At 27.8% G+C, this 21,490-nt stretch overlaps 1 protein-coding gene across 2 annotated transcripts in view; it reads right to left on the reverse strand.

Annotated features, from left to right (window-relative positions):
- Nucleotides 1-1,163: 1,163 nt before the first annotated feature.
- The window catches only part of LOC129981565 (zinc finger SWIM domain-containing protein 8-like), a 60,792-nt gene continuing 40,465 nt past the window's right edge, over nucleotides 1,164-21,490 (reverse strand). For both annotated transcript variants that reach the window (XM_056092461.1, XM_056092460.1), the window contains 12 exons: nucleotides 21,075-21,161; nucleotides 20,846-20,970; nucleotides 17,386-17,702; nucleotides 16,982-17,106; nucleotides 16,474-16,669; nucleotides 15,121-15,216; nucleotides 13,053-13,336; nucleotides 11,216-11,537; nucleotides 10,158-10,701; nucleotides 9,720-9,909; nucleotides 8,863-9,040; nucleotides 1,164-7,645 (listed from right to left, as the gene is read on the reverse strand). In XM_056092461.1, coding sequence (XP_055948436.1) covers nucleotides 7,429-7,645; nucleotides 8,863-9,040; nucleotides 9,720-9,909; nucleotides 10,158-10,701; nucleotides 11,216-11,537; nucleotides 13,053-13,336; nucleotides 15,121-15,216; nucleotides 16,474-16,669; nucleotides 16,982-17,106; nucleotides 17,386-17,702; nucleotides 20,846-20,970; nucleotides 21,075-21,161 — 2,681 coding nt within the window. In that variant the 3' untranslated portion in view covers nucleotides 1,164-7,428. The remainder of the gene's footprint in view (nucleotides 7,646-8,862; nucleotides 9,041-9,719; nucleotides 9,910-10,157; nucleotides 10,702-11,215; nucleotides 11,538-13,052; nucleotides 13,337-15,120; nucleotides 15,217-16,473; nucleotides 16,670-16,981; nucleotides 17,107-17,385; nucleotides 17,703-20,845; nucleotides 20,971-21,074; nucleotides 21,162-21,490) is intronic.

Consider the following 21,490-nt stretch of genomic DNA (forward strand, 5'->3'; position numbering starts at 1 on the left):
TCTTTCACGATATGGATTAATGGATACTCTGCGATACCCCGAACTAGTCAGATGTCATACTGGAAACTTGATGGGGTCACTGAAGAGCAACCACACCTAGAACGAAGGAACAAACTACACTCGATTACACTGGACCCTTACAAACGACAAAGAACCCTCTAGAGAAAACTCATATTGGTACAGAAAAGTGAAATTTACAACAGAAAGTGTAGTCAAAGTTAATAGAGGCACGGGACTTCGTACTTATAGACAGGTGTAAAAAAAAAAAACACATATTTATTGGCAATTTTTTACTATGGAGGCAGCATAAAAATTCACTTTTTGTAACTTTATAGCCCTTTTCAACAGAAACCAGAGTATTTTCATTCATTGGATATGTTACTTGAAACTTTGCAACTGAAAATGTGCTGATTGCAATAGTTAAGGAAATAAATACTTGTTCCACTTTTATGGGACACCCTGTATATCACAGACACACATATGTGGTAAATCGAATTGAGCAGTGGACTGTACTTTTGCTTACCTTCTTTATTTACAACTATATACATTCCATTTGCGCTGAGTAGTTCATATAATACATGGCTGATTGTGGTATTGCATTGCGGTTGGCGTTGTTACGCCTTACAAACTGAAGTTGTTTACAGCTTCTGCGGGGGTCGATGTGGGTCAACGTTCTAATGAACCCCTGAAAGACTCGACCGAAAGGGCAGGTAAAGGGGTTGCCGTAATTTTAAGATTGCTAAGTTTGGCGTTAAGAGACATTCGCGTGAACAATATGCATAGTTTGCAGACACTATTGCTCGGCCATCTCATATAATTTGGAGTACAAAAATATATTATGGTGTTATCTTTGAAATTTTTGCTTTCTTACTGTAATGCTTAGCTTCCCTTTTTATTGTCTGTATAAAAAAAAAATCGGTTTAAGTTTACGAAACAATCACGCTTTCAATTTTAACTATCTCATTTGCAACTTCAGTTTTATAAGCACGCTACTGACTTGGTTCGAATTTTCCCATTTTCAATGCCATATTAGTCTGCAAAGGCTAGTTAATAAAAGTATTCCTCAAATATATTGTGCATTGTTAAATTTGAAAGATCACTGAAAAAACAGAACTGACATTAAAAGTTTCTAATCTGTGAAAGAAAGGGTACAAAAACTAAGCTTTGTGGAATTTAATATTGTGACAATTTATTTAAAAGTCTTGCCATATAAGATGACATGTCTAAACACAAGATAATATGACACAGTCACAGTAAAATGGCTCACTATTTGTATTATATAAACATAGTAGCAGCTTACTGCCAAAAGTCAATGGAACAGCTCTGCTGCACAAGCTTAAAACATGCATCAAAATGATATTTTTTAACATTGTGAATTATCTAGAATTTTTTTTTTTTCACTTTTATGCAGATGACGATGGTTTATTTTACACGTTCAGAAAAAATTAGCACTTTGAAAAGTGGAGAGCAATAATTATGTAACAAGAATGTAACAAACAACACAATTTTACACAACATAGATTACTACAACAGACTGCAGCTGTTGCACAACAATGATCAGAAACTGGTTTAGATGCAATAAGATTAAGTTACATCCACTAAGCAGAAAACTACAATCCTAAGTACTTTTCATATTTTCTTGCATGGTGTTAAAAACTTAGTTTTGTTTTAAAGTGACTGTATCTACATATGATGGTTGTTTGAAGAATTGGCCACACAATTTTTCAATTGCTTCCTTGAATAAAAGTCGACTATAAAAATCTGCACATTTCATTGTACTTTTTGATCATACAGTTGTTAAAATGCCTTCGATAGGTAAGCATAAAAAGCAGTTTATCACACAACTACTATGTTACTACATCAGAATAGCCATATTACTTTCAGTTATTAATATAAAAGATATTGACAATCATTTATAATGCCAATATATAGACTGGTAATTTACAAAATAAAAATAGTTGTTACTAAACATAAATGAATAAGAGAACACTTTAAATTCAATTAATTACATAAGAAATGAATCGCAAAGTTTTCTATTCAAAATATAAAGCGATTTTACATTAGAACTCATACTGAAAACTCAAAACAGTTCCACTCTTTCTGAAATTATGCACACATAACATTTGAAATGTTAAGAGTTAAGAAATTTTGTCTACAAAAACAAAAATTTATGTATTTGAATCTTCTCAATGGTATAATGAAAGAGTAAATCAAAATTCATAATTTTGATTCTGGAGATTAGCAATTTTTGCCATGTATTAAAATTGGAAATGTAAAATTACTTTGGTAACTTAATTTTTGTTTTAATGACAATATAATTAATATTAAAAAATGCCAAATATACTAAATTTGTGTTTTACTATAATTTAAAATCTCCAAGTGCTTACATTATATTTTATGCATTATTAGCTAAGATAAGATGTTTTTTCATGGTTCAATTTAAATTTGCACAAAAGTCAAATTTCGAATAAATAAAAATGAAGACACGAATTTGTGACTAAAAAATTATCTGGAATAATTTTCAGAAAAGCATCGCCAGAAATATATCATGAATCTAAATGTTTACTATAAATTATTCAAGATACTCTATACAATAGCATAGTTTCTGAAGGAAAAAGGGTTGTAAAAACTAAATGATTAATCCTTCCCTCTGGTTCAAATCATTGATACTTTAAGATTAATCTTTGGCAAAATGATCCTTCTGATAAAAATCACTCTTTGATATACCATTGATAAGAATTACAAAACAGCATGTGGCATGATTCTTTGATGTTTAATAAAACATCCTTTCCTATTATAATAATAACAACTCAGAAAGTATACTGATATATAAACAACATTGAAGTTTTTTTTAATCAAAAGATTATCATGTTTAAAAAAGTGAATTTAATAAAGAAAGAATTCTTTTTAAATTAAATGGAATGAAAATTGAAAAAATATCAACATTTAATAAAGTTTATTATCTTTCAATTATCATTTACTTTTTGCTTATTACCAGTTTATCCAGCTTATTTAAAACACAGAAAAAAGGAAAACTTTCTGCACAGTAATTTTTTAAATGATATTTAAAAACGAAGCCTCAAATACTATTTTAAAAATTAAATTTTAAATAGGAAGAATTTTTGCCAGACTTTTTTTTTTCTTTTAAGAAACAAATTTAAAAATATCATACTTAAAATATAAACGAAAAAAAGGATACAAGAGATTATGCATGTAGGTTAGATTAAAAAAAGTTCAATAAATACAAAATTACTTCATGAGCAATCATATAGTCCATCAACTACACTACCATAAGAAAAAAGAAAAGTTTAATATAGTGCAAATTAAATCATACCATAAATTCCACATGACACAGAAATACAATAATGCATATTAAAATTTTTATAAGAGATGGGAGCAAATATTAGTCTTAACACAGAATTTTAATTATAACATTGCTTCAGCTACAACCCAAGTACGCAACTTTATCTATGCACACATAAATGTTTATTACTTATTTTATATTTTAGAAGAAAAAAGATATTTCAATAAACAAAAATTGAAGCCTTTATCAAGAAAGCCAGCAACTTCAATCACAAATGATTTTTTCTTTTTCAAATATAAAATCCAGTGCTGATAAAATAATATAAAATGATAAGTTCCTTGCTGTCCTTTTCCTTTCAGAAGCATTAATAATGGTTTGACTGATACTTTCACAAGAAAATTTAAAACGCAAAAGAAATATAATATATAAATAAATTCTCAAAATATATAAATAAGCACATGCCTTCATTTATGCATACATAAATAGATCCTACAGAATTGAAACAAATAAAACACAGTCTAACTGTAAATGAAAACCAGCTTCATTTTAAGATAAATTTTTCAACAAGTTTCTAATGTTGATAAATGCAAATTAGCCAGTTTAAATGAAAATTTTTTTAAAAAATAGATGCATCAATATATAACAATTTTATTCTAATAAAATGAATATAGATGTTTAGAACAAGTAAAATTGTTCGACATTCAATAAAATTTATCGCAATGCGATTTCCTTTAAAGTGATATATTTTAAAGATAAAAACATTATAGTTGTACACTGCTTTTCCCATACAGTGTACTTAAATACCTCATCTTATTTAAAAGTATTCAAAATTTTAACAGAAGAAAAACAATGTTCTTTGAGTGTTATGCATCAGTGCAACCACTGAAATATAGTGTGATTGAGTGCAAATCCAGATAATTAAGCAAGCATTAACATTACCATTTTAAGATTAAATATGTTTCAGTACTTTGACAGAGAACTGTCAAAGTGAAGAATCAGAAAACGTTAATGCATTTCACATAAAAATATCTTCAATTCTTCAAGAGATCACTAGAACTATGGAGGAAAAGAAATCTCTACTCACAGTATAAGAAATATACTGATATATGTAACATGGTAACAGATGTAAAAGTGTGTCCAAGTGAGTTCTGTGACTCAGCATAAGAGTGTCATATTGTAGGTATTTATAGGAAAATACAGTCTTCAGATTAATATTATAAAATTAAATTAATTCTTGAAAAGCAGTGCACACATAAGCAAAATATATACTTTTAAAAAAGTGTTTTACAAACAACCAAAATACAGTGTTTAACATGTAAAAAACATTTATAAACATGAATAAATACCACTTTCCACACCAGTAATCATAAAATATTCAAGAACAGACATCAATTAAAGCTACAAAACATGAATATTCAGAAACTGACCAACACAATTTGCATAGTTCTTAACAAGAAAGACAACTGTGCATGTAAGACATGCAACCTTGTGGCATTCCATTCCACTAGGATTTTGAACACGCAGCAGCATTTCCTAAAATGTTAATAATAAACCTAGACTCACTAATTTCCTAAGAACATATAAGAGAACATTTAAGATTACACATATATAATATCAAGAGTTATTAAGAAAACACAATATTCCAGAATATAGTCTGCATATACACATAATTATATATATGTATAGACAGTGGATTTTATTCAGAAAAATGCAATTTTACTTTCTCAAAGCTATTTTAAGGAATCAGTTGTATAATTCACAACATACAAAATATTTTTAAACTGTTGCATAGAAAAGTTTTCCCATTCCTTCTCAAAACAGACGAAAACCAATAAAACAGATAAATGTTACTGAGAAATTGAATCAAATTGATATTCAAAGTTGGAAATTATAGATACAACATCTAAATAACTAAGCAGGGATATGAATTTTATAATACAAAACCAAATAAATACCATATGAATAATGTTTTGAAATTAATCAGGTACAGTTTCCTCCCACTATACATCCATAAATTATAAGCTACATTAAATACGGTAAAATGTTTCACTTGTAGATACTGAAACTCATTTACTATTCCTAAATTTTACAAATAACACAAACTTTTTATTTTCTTTTTTAATTTTTACATTTGTTTTTTACAGAGGATCAGCAGACATTCAAGAATTATTTATTAACTTTCACAAGAGAAGCACAATTCTTTCAGCCATATTCCTAAACAACAAAGTAGATTAGGCATGAAGAAAGATACAAATACATACAAATGTCTAATTCAAGCAGATTTTTAAATAAAAATGAAATATAGAAATCATTCATTAGACTAGTACATAGAAAACACCCCTAGATTTCTGTAAACCTTACAATAAAGTGCAGGCCAAATCCAATAATAGACAACATTAAAAAAAAATTTAATATATAGCTTAAAAACTACAAATAAATTCAACAAAACAGATTAAAAAAAATACAAGTTGGGAAAGGAGAAAGCTTTTTCCTATAAGGATACTACTTAATAAAATATCCAAAAATTTTATAATTTAAAAATATATATATACTCTAATGCAGTGATTTTCAATCTGTAAGAAATGAAAATTCTCATATGAATTAAACATATTGTAAATATTTATGAAATTGATAGCAACCTATTTTTGGCAATAGAAGTGTAGATACGACATCGAAGTATATATACATTTCCGTCATTAATAGCAATTTTGCATATTTTACATTCATATGTGTTTAAGAGTGCTTTAGAATCATAGAATTACAGTAATATTTCTGATAATTTTCTTTCAATAAAATTATGAATAACAATGCAATAAGCTTAAAAATGCCATAATGCAATAAAAACAAATATTTGCAAAGCAATCTGATTTGGGAATAATTTTGAAAATATATATTATTTAATGGTCAGTATATAGATTTTAATAAGTTGAAACCATTCAATTACTAGGAAGCAAACATTTTTTACTTGTATTTTATTTTCCTTTTATTACCAAACAGCAATTACTGAAATGTATGCGAATGTATGTTTAACAGCAGCATGGATAGGCTTCTTAAAAAAATATAATAATAATAATAATATTGAATAATAAATGTCTTTGAAAGCTTATGAATAATTTAATTGTTAACTTTCATACATTTCCAGATTATGTAAAGCATAAACAGGTTGAAAATCACTGATCTAAGTATATTCAGTTCTAACAAAAACATAATTTACACGTAAACATACTTACAAGGAAAAATAAATACAACATAAAATATAGATTGATAAATACTTCTAATATAACCACATATTAATAAGAAATATATAAATAAACTAAGAGGAAATAATTATACATACAACAATTTTTAAAGCATAAAGTGCAAATTTAAGTGCCAACAGGTTTATAAAAATATAGGAATCCAACTAATGTGCAGAGATTATAACCTGCTAGGATTTAGACATTTAAACACTTACAAATTTCATATAATAAACAACAAAGAAAGAAGCTAAGTGCCAATGACTAATAAAATGACAAACAGAAAAATGAGGTCATAAAACAATATTAATTATAATTGACTAACAAGAGCAATTCTCACATTCAACAACACATGAAAGAAAGTCAAAGATATAAATGAGTAGGCTATGAAATGCAATGAAAAGAGATTTAGAAAGAACCATTATGGCTTTAAAAACAAAATGAGGATTAATTATTGTAACTTAATGACAACACACAAATAATTAAAATCAACATAAACATGACTTATACCAATGTTGACTGAAAAAAAGTGTTTACAGATACAGATAGAAAACATATAAAAAACATCGCAAGTATTGATGTAGAAACAGCTTTAACCTAAACTTAAATAAAAAGTTTGGCACTTAGAAACTTTCTTTAAACTTTTTTTTTCCATTGTCCATTTTTCTATACTTCTAAAAATAAAAACAACACAACATAAAAGAAAACAGACACAAAACATATGCCATAACTTATATAAACTAAATAATTACTATCAAGTCCTTGGAGGTATAAATTACACAGATTGTATTCTAAACAACAATAACAAAATTGGACAGCAATATCTTAATATTTCTGTTAACAGCTTTCAACTCAGTCTTCCTAGTCAGAGAGCTAATAACATCATCATCAAATGGTTGGGTTAACCAATGTGTTCGCAATTCTCTGCCAAAGATCTTTCTTGCAGGACTTTGTGCGCCTCAGGCTTTGCAGAAGTTCATTAAACTGCACCATTCCACCAGGTGTAAGTTGGAAAGCCGTTCTGGCACTGCGTATGATGTTCACAAATTCATCATACTCAGCAGGTGTTATGTGATACATTTTAAAATGAGTACAAGCAGTAAACCTAAAAGAAGATAAATCATTAATAAATGCATCAAAAAAAATATACTGAAAACGTATAATTTAACAGAACATATCACTTGCACACTTATGCAATAGGAAGTAAATATTCAATATCTCTTAAAAGGACATAGTAACCTTTAATTGATCAAAATTTTGATTTCAACTTTATAAGCTATTTTATAGTTTTTGCCCTTTTAATCGTTAAGTTGAAATTTCATAGTAGTATTTTCTATATTTCAGAAATAAAATTTTACAATAATAAATAAAATGCATAAGCAACTAAAAATTTTAGTTTTTTTTTTCTTTTTCTGTAAGATTTTTTACTATCACCATATTCTACAATGATTTTTTCCACTTAAAACAGAGCTTTCAATTTATTCCTACTTATTTATCATTATGTATGTGATAAAATATAATCACTAACATAATATAATTCATATATATAGTGTAATGTAAGATAATATAATTAATATAATAATTATGTATAATATATTGATTAATTAATATAATAATTAATGTAATATAATTCATATACATAGTGTGCATCTATGTCTATATATAAGGTAGTGATTAATTTTCTGAATTTCTGGCATAAATTACACTAAAAATATTACTTAGCTTTAACACTAGATGTATCTTCAAATTCATGCACAATTTTGAATAATATATTTTAGTGAATCCACAATTATAATTTGAAGGAAAAATATTCAAATTTTAAAAATTAGTAAATTTTTTTCTTTTTAAATTTTTTAACTAAAGAGGCAGATTGGAACGTTTTTCTTTCCCACTCTCTTTAAGGAATTTTATTTGAAAGTTAAGTTATAATATTATCCATAATCTTAAAAAAAGTTCAGAATATAATAATTTACAATACTCTGATTAATTGAATTTCTGAAAAGATATAACACTATTTTTATCAATAACAATATATTTTTGAAATTAATTTTATTGCCAAATCAAAATAAATTAATATTTTGTAAAAAAAATAAATGTAATGTAAATACTTTTAGCACATTATGTCAAATTTATAGTAAAAAAAAAAAAAAAAAAAAAAAAAAGAATTTCAAAAATGAAATACAACAATTTATAATATATAATAATTTTATAAATTATAATATATAAATATTACAATTATATATATATTATATTAATATATTAATATTACAATTTATAATTTTATAAATAAAATTAACAAATTTTATTAAGATGGGAACATACATTTGCTGACATTTCTGTATCAAGGGAGTTAATAAATGAGAACGTAGTGGTTGAGGAAGTGGAGTAGTTGAAGAACGTGCCAAATACTGTGCAGCTTCTACAACAATTTCATGCAATATAAATGGACTGGCAACACTGTTTACTGTACAAATGCAGAAATCTTGTAAATATGATGTGCCTATAAAAAAATATCAAAAAGGAATCAAACGATAGTGAAAGCAAACTTTTATTAATACACTCATAATATTAATTCTAATTAAAAATAGTCATAGAACACATCTAAATTATAAGTAAATAAAATAATTTTCTAGCAAAATTGCTATAATTAAAAAAATATATATTTCTTATCTATTCGAGAGGTTAGCATAGTTGACAAATGCTAACAAGTAATAATGAAATAGTTTTCATTATAAAACTTTGTCTATTAATTCTGTAAATAAGAATAACTTAAAATTTGATGAAACATTTATCCCCACCATATCAGAACACATTAACTTTTTTAAGAAACAATAAATTTTTGATGAAAATGCAAAAATTTAGATAAACCTGAGTTTCAAGAATGAAGCAGCCAGTAAAATAAAAAATTAAGTTAAATTGTGGTCTCTTCTATTTGTACAATTGAACATAGATGTTTTTAATGTGTTTTAACCATCTTATAAATAATTTAAGAAAACTGTAAAACTGGCAAAGAACATAAAGAATACACATACTCTTCACATTTAAAAGTTAAAAGACAATATTAAGTAGTAAAAAGCTTGGAAAGATTATTAAATAAATAGTAATGTTTTTAAAATAGATTTCTGAAATGAATTACTTGAACTAAAAATTCGTTCTTAATAAAAGCATTTGATACAAACCTAGTTTTTTGGCAATACCAAGAAGCCATTTAACATCTTCACCATAAGGTGGGTTTCGAGCATATTTTGCTTGAGGTCTATCGTCATGAACACGACGGGCTAAAGTTTCCATGGCAAGCATTCCTACCCTGTAGGCTGCAAGTAAGTAGCCCATCTGTCTTTGGTTCAACTGAGGAAGAGGGCCATGTATCTGAAGAAAAGAATATATTAATCCATATAAAAAGGTAATTATACGAAGCAGAATTCAGTTATAACAAATAATTATAATAATCTCTTACACATACATATTTTCTTCTACTAAATGTGGTGGAATATTTTGAAAATAAGTAACAATACAGCTTCCAAAAGTAAAATCTTGCCTCAATTCGTTGCTTTGTTTCTATTTCTTACACATTATGAAATTAAAGACAAATAATGTTAGTAAAGAAACCTTCATACCTGAGTTTGTTGTGGTGGTGGTATGGTTGTAGGTGGTGGCTGTGTAACAACAGCATGTCCATTCATTGACAACACAGGTGCTGTTTGCGTTACAGAGGCTCTTGTTACAGCTGTACCCACAACCTGCCCAGGATATATACCTGTTGTTGGATGTCGTATATGTGTTGCACTGGCAACAGAAGGTGTATAATAAGATAAGTTGGCTAATGGTGGATAAGGGTATGTTGGAGCTGATGATACATAAGCAGGATGAATGGGCACATGTGAATGAGAGAATGGCATGTACCCATATGCAGCAGTTGGATATGCTAATGTGTATGAAACAGGAGGGCATGTTAATGGAGACAGGACCTGTACAGATGGTACAGTAGTTATGACTCCTTCCACTTGTCCTAAATGAATATTATGAGAGGTGACAACATTATGGTCACAGGTTGGTGGAGGTGTGGGTACGCTGGTAACAGCTTCAACATTATGTGAATTTGCCTGCCTCTCAGACTGATTGCTGGGATGATCATCCAAGCTCTCCTCATATAATTCATACCTGAAAGAGCATATGAATTATTTAAAACCCGAATGAGTAAATAATTTTCAGTTTTATTAAATATTACTAATAAATATTATTAATAATGACATTTTTATATAAGTCATAAGAATAATTAAATTTCAGAAATTTTTCATAGTTGCAAAAATACTTCATATAGTGTACTTGTATATAGTGTATTTCAGGCAAAAGTACACTATATACAACAATTTTACATTATGGTTGGAGAAAATGATTATTTTGTTTGAAACATGTAACAAAGTATTAACAAAACATGTTAACAAAATACTTTTTAATTTTTAGCACACTTTGACATTAATTATAATACTGAGCAAAACTATTAAATAAATATGAAGAGAAATAAAAAGATTGCAGGATACAAAATTTAATAATAAGGGAGAAATATTTTGAAACTACTATGAAATACAGAAATTTAAATTTAAAACAGATAATTTGAGCTATCAATTAAAAAAGGAGGGGAGATGGGGTGAAAAAAAGAAAGAAAAATACATACCATCGTCTGGCTACATCAAATAATACTTCTGGATATACTCCTCCACCTTTTGCCGCAGATTCAACAGCCAGACAGGCCCTCTCTAACATTTCGCTGCTCTGTTCTTTGCACTGAATCAAAGCTCTCTGGATTTCATTGGGATTCAAAGCATGGGCATGAGGTAGGCAAGACAGAGCAAGCTCAGCTGCAGCTCTAACCATTCTCGGATCTCGACCACGTGAAGCTCTATCAGCAAGAGATGCAACTTCAGGCGGAGTTAAATGGCCCTCCCAAGTTTCTATGAGGAAATTGATAGCTGTACTACCAATTTCCATGGCTTCACCTAAAATGCAAGGAAATGATATAAGAAGTTTAATATATAAGCTGAATGAGAGTCCCTTATAAGAAATAAAATTAATCAAAGTTCTCTTAGCATGCAGATATAAAATAAAATCTAAAATTAAATGCAACAATATAATCACTACATTACCATTTCATGAAAATGTTTCTTTACTTTTCTAGTATGTTTTTCATGAACACTTCATGAAAAACATAATAGCATAAAAAGTAGCCAAGGGGCATAAACAATAATTCATCATTGAAAAGTATGTTTACTACGCGCTGCTTCAAAAATAAATGTATTTTTGGATTTAATATAAAAAAAATTAGAACAATTTTTTTTATTTACAGTTTTTATAATTAAAATAACTACTACTACAAATTTGACAAACACCTGATCATTATTCTTTGCATAAAATTAACTATGTAACTATATTTTTGTATAATGTATTTAGAATTAGACTTATGACTTTTATGCTCAGAGTAGCAATTTTTATTTTTCATTTCATTTTCACAGTTTTTAAATGATTGATAGAAGTATTCTTCTTTTGACTTTCTCATTATTTACTCAGTGTATTATCACCATCTTTTTTAATAGTAGAACCCATAAACTAAAGAGATATTTCAGGGGAATGCCACATGGTCAGCCAACAAGACAGTACTTAAAAGGATAATGCAACAAGCATACAGCAAACATATCAATATAAGAGGATATTTTCATCCTATTACCATCAAATTTTAAATTAACACCATCCGATGTGTTCATAGTATAATAATAAGGAGTAGTGCATTTTTGACACTTTCCTTTTGATTGGTTGGTTCAAAATTTAATTTAATATAAATTGGCATTTTTGGACACAAGACTACATACCAAATATAATTTTACTTAGTTGTGTTTTTGGAATATTGCAATGTTATTTTTTGTCAAATTCAGAGATGAAAAATGCCCAATTTATTGTCACATTCAGTCCATAATTTGACATATATCTTCAATAATGATTCTAAACCATACACTAAATTTTACTAATTTACATTTAGTTTTTTAGTTATTGTATTATGCATTCAAATTCATACAGACAAAGATTTCTTATAAATAAATTTTGTTCAAAACTTGAAAAGAAATCTATAATTTATTTGATGTAAAAACAATATATTAAATTTCATTAATCTCGCTCAATGCATTGTGATATTCGTACACAGAGAGAAATAGCACCATGGAGAAATACTACATTCTGAAATAAGCAAATTTATCAAAATCTTGAGATTGAAATTTCTGATGCTTTTTTTCTTTGCATATCTAATAAATAATAAAGTAAAAATATATTTACAAAAATCTAAGCATCAGAGAATATAATTTTTTTAGCAATTAGTTTTTTAAAAAAGGTGGCAATATACTTTCGATATACAGATAAAGTAGTTTCAACAAGAGTGGAAAAATCTTACAAATACCATTCATATAATGGAATTTTTAAGCAATTATTTCAGTTTCTATAGAGGATAACCGATTTTGAATGCATACCTGTTATCCAAGATACATGGGAAGAATAAGTGCGAGATAGCCAATTTGGTGAAACAGCATTATGTAGGCCTAAGGCATACAATCCAATTTGAAAAGCACACATATGCAAGGCTCGGTGGGGTCCTCTATGGTTTTGACTGGCTGATGGTTGAGTAAATAACACTGCAGTTGAACTATTTCCACCTGCTTTAGTTAATACAGTTTTGGCAAGTTCAAACATAAAATGAGCAGAAGCTTCACTGGGTTGATTAGGTACACTTGGATAGGCTCTTTTTCCTTTGAATCTAAAATAAAAAAAGGGGAAATGATTTAAAGTATTGTAATTCAATTTGTAACATCCTAAAAACCAGCCAATAAAATTAAAAATAAAAGTACTGAACATTTAAGGCTGAAATCTCATTCTTAGTAAGAAACTTGAATTTTTCATTAAACTTAATTTATTCATGAGCATAATATTTAATGTTATTACACTAAGGTTAAGGAATTTTATAATGCTAATAGACTCATAAAGATGCTTAAATTCAACAGCTTATTTTAACCCTGATATCTTGATTTCAACTTTTTAATGAACATGAATCTATACAGAAGACACATCAACTTTGCTTCGTTTTTTATGTGATTTGAAATTTGAAGCAAAATACATAAATGACCTTTAATACTCACTTTAATTTCCTTTTACATGCTTTACATTTTATAGCAGTTTGTTCTTAAAAACCCTTTAGGGAGTCAAGTAAAGTTAGTGAAATAAATTGTGAAGTTTTCCCATTATAGTTACATACATCATAACAAAACATTTTTTTTAAAAATTGAACTCCATTAAATTCTTAGCTAAAGTATCCATTCTTAAAATTTTCATACAATTTTAAAAAAAAATCATCTGCATATTATGAGAATATATCAAAAAATAACATACATATTTTTGTACAAAATAAAAAACTCAATACTGAACAATATGAAACAGAAATAAGAGAATTACCAATTTATTGCTTTTTGGACACTCATTCATTTTGAGATATTTGTAGCAGTGCTAGATCAGATTGAAAAGCCTGATCACATAGAATGTTGTCAGTTTGAAAGAGAGTGCTGTCAAACTTTTAACCTCTTAAATGATATGAACAAATGGAAATTTGATAGTCCCAAGTCCAAGGCTGAATGAATTGTGAGTGTTCCAAAAGTTTCCAACCAATACTTGCAGTTTTACATGAACAACTCAACAACATTATACGAGATAGGATTTCCAAACTGATTCAACACAGGAACAAATGTCTCGAAATGAAAGGCAAAAAATAATAAATTGGTAATTCATTTCTATTTTATATTGTCCTGCTGCATTGCATTTTTTATCATTTTTGTATAAAATTATGTATATTAATTATTGATACTCCCTCAAAGAAAAGGATTTGTTTGTTTTTCCTTCCTTCAAAATATTTTTACAGTTGAATGAAAAAGAAAGAAGTAACCAACATTAACGAAATTCAACTTGACTAATTTATATGATTGCTAAACAATCCTGGGTCTGTTATCATCATTCCCTGCTTTGCCATTTTCTTTTTCACGGATGACCCTAGGGACAAGATGGTCAATCACAGACTGTATTGCCCATATCTAGATCAACACACTGTTTCCAAAAGGCAGGCTTCTGCAGCTTTTCATGTCTAAACTATATTGGGATTAATATCCAATTAATCAAAAACTGTTTACTGAATCAGCTTCCAACTCTTTTTGAAATAAGTAGCATTAGTAGTAAGTAGCTTTGCTAAATAAGTAGCATTCCCTAGATGCCTGACTGTATTCTGTACTATTCAGGTATGCAACTTCCATTTATAGTTTATGTTTACCAGGACATTTAGGACAAAGAACTATTGGCTTCCTATAATTCATCTTGACATGCACATGTCAAATTATCTTTACTCTCCATAAAATCAAATGCAGTATGCAATGAGGAATATTCAGAGTAGGACAGAGTATGGATGATTTATGATTAAAAAATTCAGTGGAAAAATAATGATTTAATGGCTGCACACATATTGTAAAAAGTAAAATGATATATTCTTTATAATAATCTTACCTAGAATTTTTGATGTTTGGTGTGTTAGCGCGAATATTACATTCTGGAGACGGAAAACTGGCTGGCAATCTGTTGTTTAGTAACAGGCCAGGAAGACTAGATAGGAAAAAGAAAAGAAGTTTTAATAATAAACTACAAGTTCCATAAAATAATTGTTGATGAATTGAGCTGAGCCCAACATATACTGCAGTGTAACAAAAGTACCTGTTGCAAAGGATGCCTAGTTATTATTTTAAAGAATTGTCAATTAAGTTATTATGCAATTTCAAATAAAGGTATAACAAACACAAAATGATCTTTTCATGTATTTATTACAATTTTTAAGAATTCACCATGAAAATTATCTCTACTTATAATAAAGATGGACCCCCCCCCCTCCCAGTGCATTGCCACTCTACAGATCAAATCATTTCACCTAGAGCTACCAAATTTGGCACATATATACTTTGGAAAGTAGGAACTTGCACCTTGGAGTAATTTTTTTTATATTCTAATTAGAATTTTAATAAATTAAAAATTAAAATTTTATCAGCATAACTTTTGAAAATATTATTGCACAAAACTGATTTTATATAATTCTAAGATTTAAAAAAAATGTCCCTTTAAAAACATCAATTTATTTGTTGGGAAATTTTTTTGTTCTTCTAATTTAAGCATTTAAAATTTTTTTTTTTTTACATAACTTTTAAGAATAGATTGTTGCATTAAAATTAATCCCATTTTCACTATTTCATTAAATATTTAATTATGTGATTTTTTCCCAATGTTGTAGGATAATTAAAAAAGTATAATTTTATTTAATATCTGCAAAAATTGCAAGAAAAATATATAGAAAAGCTACAGTAACATTAAAACTAAGAGATAGATGAACCAAATAATTATGTTTTTAACAGCACTGTAATGCTAGGGGTCTTCACTCCATTAAAATGGGTTAGGTACTCAATGAATAGATAAGGCATAAGATTATTACAATAACATAATTTTAATGTATAAGGACATTTGTTGTTTAAAAAAATCATTCATGGAATCAAAAACAGGAATTTATGTATAAGAGATTTAACTGAAAGCAAGTGCAATTGATATTGCTGGTAAACCATTTGGTCACCAAAACGAGCTAGTTTAAAATATAACATATTTTAAAACAATTTTAAAGTATGGCATGCAACAATCATATAATCAGAATAATAACAAATAATTTTGTGAAATAAAAAAAAATGTCTTCTTCGAAAGCTAGGAAATTATTTTTGCCTATTATCAAAATGAAATTTCAAGATAATCAATATTTGCTTCCAAGAAAGACCTAGCACAATAATCATATAAAGAAAATGCAATTTTAAATACTATAATACAAACCTTTCTCCTTCACGAGATTTAGATCTAGGTGCTTTTTCCTCAGATGAGCTAGAAGCAAACGAATCACTACTTTCTCCACTACTGCCACTATCGCTTCCTGGTCCACACTGTTTTAACCAAGTGCTACGTCTAACCACTGTAGGTGAGTTATCACTAGAGGTTGTTTCAGGAGCACTACTATCTATACTCGCCATGCCTAAAGTTATAATTAAAAGCATATATAAATAAACTAATCTAAAAAAATACTTAACATAGGAATATTCAAATGACTTATAAATTGAGTGGAAAGGTGGGAAAAAAAAATTGAATTATTTATATATATAAAGAGCTTTTGTGCATCATTTTTCATACTTAAATACTTACAGATAATTTTTAAAAAATATCGTTAAAAAGGAGATGTACCACAGATTTCAACAAATAGGCAAGAATAAATGTATATATTAAATACTAAAATTTAACATCAACAATGTATTTTTTAAAATAAGAAATCATAAATAAAAATTCTTACCTCCTGAATGTTTCTTTGTAGTTCTAAAATTTGTGCATCTAAACTTAGCTTCCCAAGCTTTATAATCCTCTTCCCAACCAGGACTTGATGCTCCTTCACTGTGTTCGCCATTATCTTCATGCATTCTGGAAGGAAACAAGACAAATTAACTAATGCAAGGGGAAAAAAATATTCCTTACAAAAACAGTTATTTCGGTATTTGTAATGTAACATTCTTTCAAACTGAATTATTAAGGATAATATTGTAAAAAGATATTGTTTACTGCAACAATGTTTTTAAAATGGATTTTATGTTTTAAAAAAGTTAACAAGAAATTGAATTTAATTGTTATATTTTATTTAAGTTTTTCTAACAAATATTTAATTGAAATTATTTAGTAGCAGTTTCACAATACATAACACACCTGTGTGATTGTCGAGAATCTCTTGATCGAGAACTACCAGGAGTTGAGTTATGAGCAGATGGCAAGCTGCGTGGACGTGCCACAGATTGGTGCTCAGACCGATTATCACTTGCCGACTGCCCATTTTCTGCTTCTTCATGTAATTCACCTTCTTCAGTATCTTTAGATGTTCCATCTTCATTGATGTTTTTGTCATCAGAAGAAAGAAAATTCGAACTACCATTCTGCTGGGAGCTCGAAGCTGAAGAGTAATACATAGAAGAAGCAGGAGCTTTATACATCTGGTGAACTTCTTTGTCAAGCAACTTCTCCATAATCTAGTTATAAATTTAAAAATATAATTAATATAAGTATAATAAGAAATAATTACATATCACTAATAAATTTAAAAGCACTTTATAAAAAGGAATTGCAAATAATTTATATACAAAATACAACAGTCTGACAGTATAAAGCTAATTGTGACAACAATACATTTATAGCCAATACGACATTGGCACCAGCTAGAAATAATTAGTTTATTTTTATTATCATCGCCAGTTCTGTAAACAACTTTTTCCAGAAAAAAAGAATTCATGGAATACTTGAAGTAGTCCTGGTTCTATCCATATCTAGGATGGGGTGGCCTAGAAGTAAACATTTTGGAACAGCTAGACAGAGAACTAGAATTCATTTGAAATTATTGTTATTTTTCTCTTTTGGAAAGGCATTTGATTTATTTGGATTTAAGTATAAAATAATTATAATTCCAAAGAAGAGAATTACTTTGTCATCAAATTGTTTCAGAAATTCCTAAAACACCATTCAATTTAAATTACTATTAAAACTGGTACCACATCACAAATTGAATGATTTTCATATAGTTAGAAATAATTTTGGCCTAAGTGAAGATTAGTGTGCACCAGCCGATTGTCGCCAATATTGCAACCCATCGGATCCCTCTTATAGCAACCGTACTGCTGTTTTATTTACTATTTTTTGCAATGGTTGAGTTGTACTTAAACTACAATTAAATTATGAAAATTGTTAAATTAAAAATATTTAAAAAAATATCGATTAAAGATTTTACTTTTGTTCTTTATTATAAAGAAATTTAAGCTTATAATTAAAAGTTATTTTCTTCTTTCTTTTTTAATGTGAATACGAACAGAAAATATTTATTCTTTTGCAATTTTTAATTGTCAGTATTTGCTTTAAAAAAATCGTCTGCATTCTCACTTTCAAAGACAGCTGCAAATGGAATTCTTCGCAGTTCTCATAATTCTTTTGGTGTTATAACGGTTGGTTCCCTTCATAATTTGTTATGTGTTGGGATTATATCGAACATGTAGAATGGATGAAGAGCGAGTTAAATATGCATACATATATATTTTACGAGTTAATGAAATTAGGAAAGGATGCTTGTTTGAAATTTTGTATTGAGAATGGTTTGATATCGAACCGGCAGAATGGATGGAAGGTGAGTGGAATATATTCTTTTACAAGTTGATGAAGGTGGGGAAAGTATGTTTGTTTCAAATTTTGTATGGAGAATGTTCCGATTGCTTATTTCTCCGTTTTTTCTTTTCTCTTGGTTATGTACTGTTTCTGTTTTCCACACAGTCTTTATGTTCAATGTGCTAGCGAAGCTACTAGGTTCCCGCTCCCGCTGCTAGCGAAGCCGTAGGATGGTTTTTTTAAGTTAAAAAATTCTGCCCGGTGCCTTCTACAGATGCCTTCGGCATCTGTAGAAGGCACCGGGCAGTATGAAAAAAAAAAAAAAAAAAATACTTATCAGTAAAAAGTTCTAATTAGATGGCGGGAAATAGTAACCGTAACTGTTCCGTGGAAGTATTTGTTTATTTTGTCCGCCATCTTTATTGGCGACTTGGCATTGTTGGCGCAGCTGGGTGCACACTAAAATTCACTTTTACCATAATTTTATACAAAGTCAATGCATAAAATATTTCAAGCTAGTACCAATGTTGTATTGGCTATAATAGTAAAGTTTCTACAATTACATTTCCGTCCATCATAAAAAAATACTAATATAACCAAACATAAGATCTATCTTAGCTTTCTATTTACGAATGCAGCAAATATGACACATCACATAAAAAAATTCTATAGAAAATTCAAATGCATATTCTGAACTATTAACACTTCTGAAACAAAGTTATAAATTTATTTATTATGACCCAAAGACATACAATAATATACAAATAAGACAAACCTAACCATTCTGCATATTCTATTCTTTATAAACATTCTGCATATTTAGATAAATAGGGAAAATGTTTCTTTTTTATAATCATGCTTGCACTTACAGTGTTTTTTTATCTTCTCAACTGATCTAATTTTGCAATCTGTTTTTTCTTACTTTTTTTAAAAGATTATTAAAATTACATTAAATATATGCTTCAAAAATAAGTGAATATAAAAAAAAATTGGGTTCTATAAATGAAAATTTGCACTAATGATTAAAACAGAACTAAAATAAAATTCAATTAAAATAAAAGGAAAATTGTGAATATCTCATATTGATCATCAAATTCAATCAAGGAAAAAAAAAAAAAAATTCCCTCATTTACACTACCACACTTCAGTTCACATTCGATTCAAAAGTGTCATTTGAAAGAAGATGTACACAAAATTTTTTTCATACAAAGTTATCTTTACACTGAAATAAACAACAGTTTTAAATATCATTCAACTGCAATATTATAAATGAATTTTGAACCATTGGTTGCATTTTGTGAAATTCCATGTGTCATATCTTGAGATATTAAATACTTTCTTTAAGGGGTCATAGCCAGAAATAAAACAAAAGCATGCTATTTAAATGATTTAAGTATAAATTCTTTTAAAACTATTATTGCATTTATTACTTTTATAAATGAAAAGTTGATAATAGAACTATTTAAATTTTACAATAGAAAAATTCAATAGAAATTTGATAAATTGAATTAGTTTTTAAACATTAAAATTTGATATTCAAATTTTATTTTATTGTTATTTTTTGCATCATTAACACTTAGCAAAAGAATGAAAACAGTTATTACAGCAGAAAAATATGAAGCTGGGGAAATTTAAATAAGCAGAAACGTGTAGAATTTAAATATATACAAGAAGTGTGTATGATTTGAAATTTTTAAAACATATTATTTCAATCTGAGTGTGAAAACTTAATTCACAAAGTGCCATAATAATGATTTTTTTTTCAATCACTTGCATAAATATAAATATTTTTTACTTTAAATCATGATTCATTCCTGTAAATAATATAGTGAAAACTTTTTAAATTAGTTTTATTGAAACAAAATAATAAAATTGTGATTTTATATAGCCATTTATAAGATAAATCTACAATGCTTTTCTTAATTAAAATTGCTCAAAAATAAAGTCTGTATCAAATCCTCTCAAGTATTTTCAAAAACATGTTCAATATTCATAACTATGTTAGAAGAAAAAATATAGAAACCTTTGCTAATTTTTCTTGATCATCCTTATATGTCACTAATAAAGTTATTGCCAATTCTCCTCTCTGTCGGCGTGTGCCTTCACACAATAAAGGATGTTCCGCTTCAGACACATTTGCTTTCAAACCTAAATAATCATTTCAAGATGAATGTGCATGGAGGGGGGAAATAATGTATGTTTTATATATATATATATATTAGACAACTTAAAAAAATTTGCAAAGATCTTACCAAGAGCAGCTACAGCAGCTTCAAATCCAAGCTGCTCATCCCCAGGAAGTTTAGTGCACAATGATGGGTTTCCACGATTTTGCGAATCTAAATGGCATTATGAAATAAGTTTTAAGAATTACATATTTGGATATAATAGTAATATGACATAATTATATATATATATAATTGTTGACATTCATTCAAATTTAAAGATATCATAAATCAAAAAGGAAAGTAATATTATAAGAACACATTCTTGATAATTCAAAAAATTTCATAAAGCCCTGTAAAATTTATTTGGTCTCATCTATACACAGCATAATTTAGTTGGTTCCTATTAACAACAGCTAGTTGCATAACATTAAATATTTACTTTTCACTGACAAATAGCATATTATTTCACTTTGTTTTATAACTATAATATTATAAATATA

Source organism: Argiope bruennichi, chromosome 8, assembly GCF_947563725.1.
Source record: "Argiope bruennichi chromosome 8, qqArgBrue1.1, whole genome shotgun sequence".
Classification (NCBI taxonomy): Eukaryota; Metazoa; Arthropoda; class Arachnida; order Araneae; family Araneidae; genus Argiope; species Argiope bruennichi.